The following is an 11,758-nucleotide window of genomic DNA, read 5'->3' as shown; positions in this document are numbered from 1 at the left end:
GACGAAAATCGGATGCAGTGTGAATCTAGCATTAGGCTGAAATCAGACTACGCATTGAAGATTGAAATCGAAACGTATACCATATACCATATATGATTAATCATACCATGATTAAAGGGTCTTTAATGCAACCAAGGAAAAACGCCATGCTATGATTCCACGGATTCCTCCGGCTTTTTTTGCGGGGTCTACATTAGAAGTCGTAGCGGTCGTAGGGTCTTAAGTCGTAGAAAATTGACCAATCACAGTCGAATATGAGAAGAATAATCAACTGTGATTGGTCAATTTTCTACGACTTAAGACCCTACGACCGCTACGATTTCTATTGTAAACCGCATTTCGCATTTTTCGTCGTAACACCGTCGAAATCGTACATCAGCGCCAATACATCCATTTTCGATTTAGATACTACGTGATTACATCCTTTTTCCAACACTGTTGATAAAATCGTAGCAAGAAAGCACTGAGAAAATGTACGAATTCGTGCTACATTCATAAATTGTGGATCGAGAATACTGAATTCAAAAAGTAACGGAAAAGTAACGAATTGTTATTTTTTAAGTAATGGTAATGTTTAATTTAGTTACCGTCACCAAAAGTTACTTTTAAAAAGTAACTTTCCATTCTCTGGATTTCAGTAACCAAAAATTTTTTATACGAATCTCAAATTACAATTACGTGAAAAATTTTTATGAAATGTCTTATTTTATTTTATACCGTTAATATAAATTAAATAAATATTTTCCAAATGAAAGGAATTTTAGGAACATATAATTACCAAAGACTAATATTATATTTGGAAACAAGTTACAACTAGCAATTGTATATTTCTAGTATAGTATATATTTATGTAACATTTAATTTTGTCCACTTTTCACTGACTTTCCATAACCATTTTGCCAGGTTATCGTTCTTTGCTTCCTCTGATACTTCCTTAGATTCGCAATTACTGTAAACATAACAATAACATTGATATTATATTTGTAACATTTAACATTTTTTAAATTTTCGATGATACTTACTCTAAATAACATCCGGAAACATTTGTAAGATTAGGATCTAATGCTGCGTATAAAACAGTTTGAGCTCCATGCCGAGGTGCTTTAATAAATGGCCAAGCAAATGGCTTCAAGAATATTCGTACAAAAAAGTTATTGTATACAAACATATGCCGCGTTATGTTTGTATCAACTATACCGGGATGGATAGCGTTTACAGTAACATTGGTTCCTGAAAAATAAGTACACATCAGTAATCACTGTGAAAACAAGAATTTTATACAATTATATTAAATTACCTTTCAATCTGCTCGCCAATTCCCGAGTGAAAAGTATTATAGCTAATTTACTTTGACTGTACGCTCTACCAGCGTCATAATTATTATCCCAATTTAAATTCTGTATATTTATTTGGCCTGTTCGATGAACAGCGCTGGTCAGATTTACAATTCTGGATGGCGCAGATGTTTTCAGGACGTCCAGAAGCAAGTTTGTGAGTAAGAAGTGTCCCATGTAATTGACTCCAAGTTGCATCTCAATGCCTTCTTCAGTGAAACTCTTTGGACATCTCATCACACCAGCGTTATTAATAAGTATGTGAAGTTTATCATACTCTGCAAACAAAATAAGATAAATATTTGAATAAAAACAAAAAATTTCTAGCTGCGTATACTTTTAAATATCAATCACCTTTCTTAAATTGTGTAACAAATTTCCTAATACTTTCTTGCGATGCCAAGTCACATTTCCTACAATAAACGTATTTGTTCTTTGTTTCGAGTACAATAATTCGGCGTTCCTGCAAGAATAAAATACAATAAAAAGATATAGGATGGTATAGTCAGATCTTATACTCAGGACTGTCTTAAGTACAAAACGATCTTGAAATCAGAATGGATTATAAATACTGCCCTTAATTAAATATAAGAAAAAGATATTTAAAATGATAACACACAAGAGAAGCTAAATAATCGACTTAAATATAATATTACAATTACAATATATAACGTTGTCTATTCAATTTCATAATTCATTTATCAATTGAGTAAATACTACGACTATATAAATACCGTTTCACATTTTTTCACATCCCTGCATGCCATAATAACTTTTGCATTACGTTTGGCTAATTCTAGGACTGTTTCTCTCCCGATACCGGAATTGGCTCCTGTCACAATGACTACTTTATCAACTAGATCCTCTTTTCCTTCATATTTCGGACCTCCCATATAATCCCTACAAGTTTGACATGATCACTTTTACTATTTATATCACGAAACAACGAAAAAGTAAAAAATACTGTCTTATCATTAACATTATATGTATGAACAAGATTTATGTGAGTATACTGAAAGATTATGTAGCTATATAAACAATGTTCATATTTTTACAACATAAACACATATTTATAGATACTAAAAGTATTAAAATAGAAAGTAAGGAAATAAATGATTGATTTATAGTGTAAAATCTTGGGGTGATTTTCGAGCAACACTATACTTCGTCAGATACGCCGCGCCAGCGGTGGTCGCCACTACGGAAGAATAAATAAGCGATTTTGGAAGTTTCCAGCTCATTTTCACTGATCAATTCGTGGACGAGACTAAAAAAAAAAACAATTTAGATTCGAGAAAGAGCATAACCAAACTCTCGACATGTGCATGCCATTGGCGGCGCCAATGCCAACAACGCGTCACATGTCCGGTCTGCTCCGGCTCGCTGTAACTTTAATACCCACGTGTAAGAAGCACATGGGACATACCAATGCAAGAAAAAACCAAATAAATTTTCAGGAATTTCTCCAATGAAGATATGAGACAATTACCCAGTAAACGAGAATGGATTGAAATGGATTGAAATGGATTCAGATTTTTAGAAATATGAATTCACGAATGTTAAAATGAACGCTTTTCAATCCTGAATGCATTTTTATTCATTTATAGGAATTGCGTGGAGCATATCTCTAGTGCAAAAATTCAGCCAAAAAGAACAGGTCTATTAATATATTGAAAGTTCATAAGAAAAACCAATTTACTTGTATATTATATAAAATTTGATCAAATAATTATGAAATGCACTGGAACAATAATTTATATATTTTCTGTAAAACACTGTGGATTCCATAAACCACACTTAATAATTGTTCTCTATTTCATTAATTTTATTTGTTCATTTAATAAAAATTATCGCGTATTGCTAAAATTATTTAATCTTCTTCATTATATCCGCAATAATTTCTAGATGTGAATAAAATTAATGATTACAAAATAAAATCATAATTTGAAATATAACAAGTTAATGAGTCTTATTAATTGTCTAAATTGTTCAGTTATAAGCTTTTATATATATTTGTAATATATGATAAGAAGCAGTTTTAAGAATTAAAGTAAAAAATAAGAAAATGTATCAACAATGATAGGAAAGTATCTATAAAAAAAAATTTATTCATGCTTTTTATACATGGCTTGAACATTTTGTAGATTCTATAAATGCATATATAAGTATATACATTATATTTAAATAAAGCTATTTTCTCGACAATTATACTATTCTGCGAATACACGAGCACCGCCGACTCCTCCACTAGACACCTCGTAATAGAATACAAAGAACTTGTCGTGGACTCGCCGATCGACGCAACGATTTATTCGTGATTTCGCAAATTGTGTCGTCAGAAACAAGGAAACCTTTCGTTCTCGTTCGCTCGATTTATCCGGGATATGTCGGGTATACGCCAAGTGTACGCACAGTACAATTACATTCCTCGCCTCTCGTAACTAAAACAGCACATCTCGTGAATAACCAAGTTCCGTTAAAAATCGACGGTTCCCAGTATTCCGGTAATTTCAATGTATTTCAAGTAAAAAGGGGAAGTCACATACTGTAACATAGATCTACAGAAACAAAATAACGATGAGATTGTCATTCAGCGTTATCATGCGACAAGTTGCCAAAGCCTTCGACGTTTTACGTATTCTCACCAACCCATTTATTTCCCATTCATTTCTCATAACGTAACGAATCAATTTTCTAGTCTTTTTTTTCCTTTTTGAGATTATTATGTTATATAATCATTTTCTGCGATAAAAGTGAAACAATAGATATATTCGTCAGGAGAATCAAAACGTAAAATGCCTTTTTTCTATGATCGTGTTCAATGAAACGGCAATGAAGCCATGCTAAGAATGCTAGAGAATAAATTACTACTTGATTAAAGGATAAGGATTACGCTATATCGTTTATCTTATATCGTATATACAAGGTACTTAACAACGTGATGCGTTTCCTCAAAACATAAATTATTAGGTCCCCGCTCAGTGTCGTGTTTTCAGAGATAAAAATCCAGCATGTACATCTATAATTCTTCCCTATATCGCACGATAATTCTATACAGAATTCTTGTACCAATCGCATCGTGATCTCAATACAAGTGCACTGGTTTCCGTAATCTCAATCGAGATTTGTCGAGTTACGCTTCACGCTAACAGTCCGGGAAGATGTTCTCTTAGTCTCGATACGAGGTATAACAATCAACGTTAATACTCAGGGGCTTGATCTCGTTTTCTCTCCTGTTTTTTTTTTTATAACCGCCAAGAACGCTCATTTCTCAACGTGAGTTCACTAAAATTAAATATCCGCCTGACAGACGTGTGTAAATATAATCCGTTGCAAGATAATATGCACAAAATCATTTTACGATGTGCGCGCACACCGTGCACTTGGTTCCCTCGAGTTATTTCCAACATCGTGAATATCGGCATGTCGTGATGTACATTACTAATACTAATTATATCACATAATAAGTTTTCTTATTTACAGTAACAGTGCTTCCGCCTCGTGAAATCTCCTCTCTTTCACAACTGCGTTACAGGGCATTAAACCGATGAATAATTCGCAAGTAATTGCTGGTGATATAAAATGTAGTGATATTAATCTAACTTCGTCAGCAGCCTTCAATAAGGCCGTTGTTTCAACAATATATACGAATTAATTAGCAAAATTTGTGCAAGTTTCCACAATTTATGAAAAATATATAATTAATCGTTATAACTTAGTCTACTCTCATCTCATATAGTTACATTTCAGTCTAATTGTTTCTCCAAAGAAAACAATATTCTCCGTATCTTCCTTCCGTTGTTCGTTAGATTTATTGAACTTTTTTTTTTAGTGATACAATTCGGTTCAATGCTCTGTTTTTGCTAAATACCTCATTGCTTTTTAAAACTTATACAACATTATGTAAAATAACAATATAAAGGAAGAGTCTGAATGCATTTTGAGAAGCATAAATTACAAAGATAAAGAAAATTTATAGCTTCATGAGAATATCTTATTGCGAGAATGAGTTATCCATTGTATAATAGCACTCTGTATAAAATCTGATTTATAAAAAAAGACATTTGTTAAAAGAATTAATTCGATAGATATTGAACGTGATATACAATTTCTTTTCTTTTGCATCGATATTGATAAAATAAGTTTTATTTAAGAGTAAGTGACATGTGACGTTAATATTTGCAAAAGAAAAAGAGAATATTGCAAAATACATTAAAACTTAAATTGTATAAAACGTTCCTTTTATATTTTAATGTATCATTGCTTCAGTCATTTTTAAACTTCCCTTCCCCTCTTGCTTACAGGAACTTTGCTGCAATTGAACATTGCTCCATATCGTGAGTACATTCCAAAATGTACTGACAGCTCTGACAAATCTATAATTCAAGCGTGCCATAATTATTCAGTGTTATTAGTACATTTCAGAACGCATCTCATGTTAATACAACTGTTGTAAAAATATTAGTATCTTGCTTCGACATTCAGACTAGATCGTGAAAAACTGATCTGCCTTTCACTGCTATTTGCGTAAAAATCGCAAAAAGCACGATATCGTGTTATTATATAATGCGAAATAACAAAAAAGTTCCGTTCATGCTAATTACAAAAGCCGGATTTATCGCGTTATATACAAAATACATACATACAGATCCTTTAATAAGATAAAATATACGAAAAATGAAAGTATAACATATTTTAGAAAATTGAAAGTAAATTTTATAAATAAAAATAATATAAAAGTATGTAGGCGGAAAATGAAGTACACTATTTACATTCATAGCACAAACAATATTCATAGCAAACTTGAAGTTTGCTTCGTAATATTCGTTGTACTAAGTCGAGAAAAGGATTAAAATACAAATAACAAAAGAGATGTCAGTAGAATCCAATACGTTGTCTCTCCTCAAAGAGATATGAATGAAAGTTTGATGTGAAATGAGTAAGAGTAATATGACAATAGCGCGGATATCAGGTACTTTCTTTTCCTCGGAAATAACGATATCGTGCTCAGCATCAAAGCTCCAAAGTCACAGCATGGATATATCGAAAAGATGTTTATTACATTTATCTCCGTGATATATCAATATCACATCCAAGTATACTTTTAAAGCTTTTCAACGACGGTCCTATACTGAGCATCCAAATGCTGCGTATCGTCAACATACTCGAAACAACATTCCCTATGTCTCTGTATTGCTAATATCCATTTGGTAACATAAAAAGAACTGTTCTCTATGCATAGCGAGCAGTCCCACTCGAATACTTTATCGCACCCACCATTCCCCAAGGACTGCTCGATATGTCCAAGTAATGATGTTACTTCTTCTTTTTACACTGCTTTTTCTGGCTTTCCTCAGGCCATAGAAATCGTAACGTTAATTCCTAAGTTTCCATTGTCAGCAAACAGCTGTGCTATTGAGGTGTCAAATACAAGGCAGTCAGAATTTAAAATCGCGGACGACACACCCTCATGAATAGAACGCGGCATTGCTTCCCATGTGAGACGTCTCCTATGTCCATTTAGTTCTAGTCTGTTGAACACGATAGTTTAATTTAAAAACATTTATACAAGAGATGGAAATATTAAATCTATTGAATTAGATATTAAATACTTTCAGATAAATAACACGATACAATTACCTGTAAGCAAAGTTCTCTGCTTGCTTCCTGGAGCCGATTAATTGTACAATCGCGAAAAATTGTTGATGTCCATCATATTTCTCTTGTTTCTCAAGCACCAACATGAAGTGGTGGCCAAAACAAGATTGCATCATGACCCAATCCACAGCTCCAGGAAGATTAATGTCAGTTGCCAAAAAAACAATGTCTTCGCCTAGAGAACATTCCACGAAAGCATTGTGTTAGGGCACATTCACATCTTGACGGAAAAGCAGAAAGCGTAAAAGCAGCAGCCAATCAAAACTCGTACTGGTAGTCGACAATTTCAGCTTTTTGTGCTACTTACTACCAGCGCGAATTGTGACTGGCCACTGCTTTTCCGCTTTCTGCTTTTCCGTCAAGGTCTGAATGTACCCTTAGAAGTTTAGAATCAAGGTACGATCAGACGGCACAGATTTATTACCTTGTAAAGTCGTAATGCTTTTGTGGCTCATAATAAGATGCGGCATCACTTGCTCCAGCGATCCTTGCCATTTACAGGACGCACCCGGACAGGGACAGCTGTATGGACGGAACTCACATGCATCTTCATGATCTGCCTTCTCGGTATGTACCAGCGAAACTGTGCAGCCACTAGTGGAGTATTTGCAGGGAAACATTACATTACTCGCTACCTTTTCCATAGCCAAATTACGAATGTTACCTGTACACACACATCAACCAAATTCTCGTTAGATACAATCTCGATAATAAAAAAAAAAAGATATTTCATCGTTAACGTACCCAATGGACCCCTGCACGTGGGACAACAGGAAAGCTTTGGTCTGCAATTTGTGCAAACTAAATGTCCACTTTGACATTGCAGAATAGGTGGAAGCACATAGTCGAAACAGACAGGACACTCGAAAAGGCTTGCCAGATCGGTGGAACTGCTCATGGCGGATACGGACGACGCGGAGGTACTTGCGACTCCTCTCCCTCGCTTGCCAGTGTTGATGTTTAGTTGAGACATTTTGCCTTTTAGGTTATGTTACCGAGGATCGCCACTCGAACAACAATCACCCTTTGTTTTTCGTGCTGTTTTTCAGCAATACATCTCCGTTTTAACCAACTGATTCATCTCTCTGTAAAATCACAATATTCACAAACATAAGATATCGATATTTTACTTAATCCCTGAGTGTTCGCCTGCTATAGATGGCTGTTGATGGCTATACCAAGTTACACGTGTGCACTGGTATACACATGTTTTTTTTCTCTTTTGTTACGGATATCTATACACATCTAAAGGATAGATCTGACTATTGTTCTTTTAACTTCTTTTATGAATGTTTATCCTACATGGAAGACACAATTTTTTCTCTTCAATATTTTTAAATTCTCATAATTTAACAATAAAAATTTTTTATTTTCAAATAAGAATCTTAATCCGGCTTTATTAAAATAAAATATGAAGTGCTTCATATACTACAAACACAATAGGCCTGTTCATTTTAGATGACCTGATGCAAAAGTTCAGCTGAAAAGAACAGGCCTAATGTTATTTTTACTGCTCTGTTATCGTAATAAAAAAATATGTAAAATATTCTGGATTAATTTCGTAATATAATTTGATCTAAGAATTAAAATGTAATTCAAAATTATTTGAAAAATTATACTCGTAAATTACCTGAGCCTTAAAAGCTCCACTTAATTAACTTTTTATTACCTTAGTGATAGTTATATTCATTAAACCTAAACTAATTTTCTATTTGTATAGATAGAATTTCATAGAAAAAAATACTACATCCTTCTTTCAGATATATTATCTTTCTCATACATTCTAGACATACATTCTGAGAGAGAATTCAGGATTTATATCTATCTAAAAAAGAAAATATATATCTGAAAGTCTAGAATTTTCCTCTATGAACACAGATAGTGGAAGATTAGATTAGATCTGATGAACCTGATTTAATGAGTACATAAGGCTAATTATGAAATCTTTAAATCAACTAAGTGAAGTATATCATTAAGTTATTAGCGTATCACCAATATTTGTACATATAATGCTAATATCTATCGATTTAAATAATTACAGTAAATTATGCATAAGATGAAACTATACGAATCAGCGAATGATTTAGCTTGTTGCTGTCACTTAGATCGTTGGTTAGACTACGCAATTTCCAAAGATCACCGCGTTCCGGTTAGAAAAAAAAAATGTTGGTTGCAATCTAAATCTTCGGTAGTTTTGCCGTGTCACTGTAATTATCAATTTCACAATATTTTCAATTAGGTTATACAATTTCAATGAGGTTGCCACGTCTCCGCTCGATAAAAATACCACGTAGGTTTTAACGCGACGTAAGTACTGTCACTTTTTTAAATACATGCGTCCAACGACACGCAACAATTGCACGTATCTAGGGCGCAAACAATCGACGATAGCCGACGATGCGTTGTGCAATGTCAAGTCACGCGATTAAAACACGCATTTTTCTTACTCTACGCACTGTAATAAAAATGTGCTGACTCGAAAAATTTCCGATTCCGTAGATAAGCAGCTCCTTATGCGGTCTTGAGAATAAAGATACGCTCGTCGTTAATTCTAATTCTCGATCCATCAAATGATGGTCTGAGAAAAGAATTGTCTCTCATCTTTGAGAGACAAATTACAAGACAATTTCAATAATATGATCTCCTAGTTTTTCAGCATCGATTATCAAGTACGTTAAAGTCCGTTGGTAAGAATTAAATCGTGTCTCTTTATAAATCCATGAAAGATTGAGAGAAACGGTCGAATATCACTTTTAGTATTAATTTGACATTTTTAAGCCCGTTTCTACCAATGTGTTTTAATTTTAATCTCGGTTCAACTAACTCTTCATCTTGTTCTAAAAATTATAAGATGAAGAGTAAGTTGAATCAAGATAGCAACAGGCATTAGAAGACAAAAACAGTGACTTTCAGTCAATCTAACATTTCTAATCTTGCAGAGTTGCAGGATCAGCTTTTGATTGATGCGAGTACATCGCTCGTCGATTTAAAACTCGCTTGAATAAATTCAACCCGGGACGTAATGAGAGATCATTTTCAACAGCAACCCAAACACGGCGAACTGGAACCTGTTCTCCTATATAGAAGTCGTTTTTTTTCCCCTTATCACTATCATATAAAGGTATTCGTCCCTTCGGCAGCACCGCGTTGAAGACTGTCCACTTACCGAGATGCACAGGCAGGATTAGACAAAGGTACGATCTAAGATCGTCGTCGGCAGGTAAAACGTCCACGCCCGCCTTCCCTGCGACCGGAAGGCCCACACGGCCGAACGACAGAAGTCGAGAGAAGGCACTTGTTGTGAGAGACAGCGATGATGTTAATGATGACGATGAGGAGAGCGACGTAGTCGCAGGTGGCTCGATGCGGCGATCAAGATCCGTGAGCGTTGTTGCACGAAAGCCCGTCGATGTTGCGTGACGACGCATCGATGTGACCAGGGTGTTGCGACGACAATGCGAAAGAGAGATATAGAGAGAGAGAAAAAAGAGAGAGAGAAAGAGAGCGTGTGTGTGTGTATGTGTGTGTGCGTGTATTTTCTTCAGGACTCAGCGGGACAAGAAGCAGGAGCACTGGAGCAGCGGGATTAGGCGGGTGGAGGAGAGGAAGAGGGGCTACATCTCGAATCCCCGCGATCGTCGGAGCAGGGTGACCGATCTTGATGGCACCTCTGCCGATTGTGGGTGAGGCATAGCACCCGCGCGCTTCGGAAACACGCTTTCTCTTCTTTACTTCTTCGCTCGCTTCACCGGGTTCGCCCGATCAGTCCGCGATGATCCTCCACCTCCACTCCACAGAAAACGCCTCCGGTCGTTCGGTTTCCGTACGAGAACAGCCGTCCAAAAACCGTACCAAAAACGCAACGAACTTGATATACAGCTGTTATACACATACACACACCAACGACAAGTCAGCGCCGCTCATGAAACTACCGGGAGTACCGGGGTATTGAAAACCGACGTGCCAAGCGATGCCGAGGGACACCACGAGGATGGCGCAGCGGCATCTGTTGAGGGGACCGTTAATGTTATCCGCAGTCCCCTTCTACGCTCGCCAGACAATGAAATTAAAAAGAAAGTGTTGGATTTGTGCAAAAAGCTTATTTGATCATATTTATTCGTCAAGTAAAATAAGATGAAGTTATATTTACGTATAAGATTGAATAGATAAGATAGAAAATTAAAACTGAATATATATATATATACAGGATGTATCTAAAATAACGTACACTAATCATACAGTGCTATTTCTAATAAAAAACTGAGTCGAAAAAAATCGCTAATATTGGTTTTCAATAATTTTTTACTCAAATACTATCAACTTTACAGAAAAACTGCTAGAAATAAAAATTGTTTATTTTCTTTTCATAAAACTAAGAATTTTTTATCAATTTTTTAGTATTGCATTTCCTTATTTTTACCAACATGAGAAAATACGGTATTAAAAAATTCTGAAAAAATTCTCATAATTTTAGCGATTTTTAGTAATTAATATCTTGTTAACTATTGCGAAAATTGCAAAATGGTAGAGGACTTTTCGACTCAGTTTTTTATTAGGAATAGCACTGTATGATTAGTGTATGTTATTTCAGATACACTCTGTATATACAGGGTATCTCACAACTACCGCATTTCCTCTTAAGGACATTCTTGAGATAATTTTGAGACAAAAATCCTAATACGAAAATGTCGAGGCTATAATAATAGGCTATAATAATAGCCTCGACATTTTTTTATTAGGATTTTTGTCTCAAAATTACCTCAATA

The 11,758-nt window shown here is 34.9% G+C and overlaps 1 protein-coding gene across 1 annotated transcript in view; it reads right to left on the bottom strand.

Moving 5' to 3' along the window:
• The window catches only part of LOC108721247 (retinol dehydrogenase 13-like), a 12,000-nt gene extending 1,052 nt beyond the window's left edge, over window positions 1–10,948 (bottom strand). Inside the window, 9 exon segments of the mRNA XM_018445679.1 lie at window positions 857–949; window positions 1,023–1,230; window positions 1,298–1,612; window positions 1,689–1,797; window positions 2,069–2,234; window positions 6,975–7,167; window positions 7,417–7,656; window positions 7,737–8,077; window positions 10,159–10,948. Coding sequence (XP_018301181.1) covers window positions 857–949; window positions 1,023–1,230; window positions 1,298–1,612; window positions 1,689–1,797; window positions 2,069–2,234; window positions 6,975–7,167; window positions 7,417–7,656; window positions 7,737–7,965 — 1,553 coding nt within the window. The 5' untranslated portion in view covers window positions 7,966–8,077; window positions 10,159–10,948.
• Between the last annotated feature and the right edge of the window lie 810 nt (window positions 10,949–11,758).

Source organism: Mycetomoellerius zeteki, unplaced genomic scaffold (genome assembly GCF_001594055.1).
Source record: "Mycetomoellerius zeteki isolate Tzet28-1 unplaced genomic scaffold, Tzet1.0 scaffold164, whole genome shotgun sequence".
In the NCBI taxonomy this organism is placed as follows: domain Eukaryota; kingdom Metazoa; phylum Arthropoda; class Insecta; order Hymenoptera; family Formicidae; genus Mycetomoellerius; species Mycetomoellerius zeteki.
The sequence above is the reverse complement of the archived record's forward strand: the minus strand, read 5'-3'. Positions and strand labels throughout refer to the sequence as shown.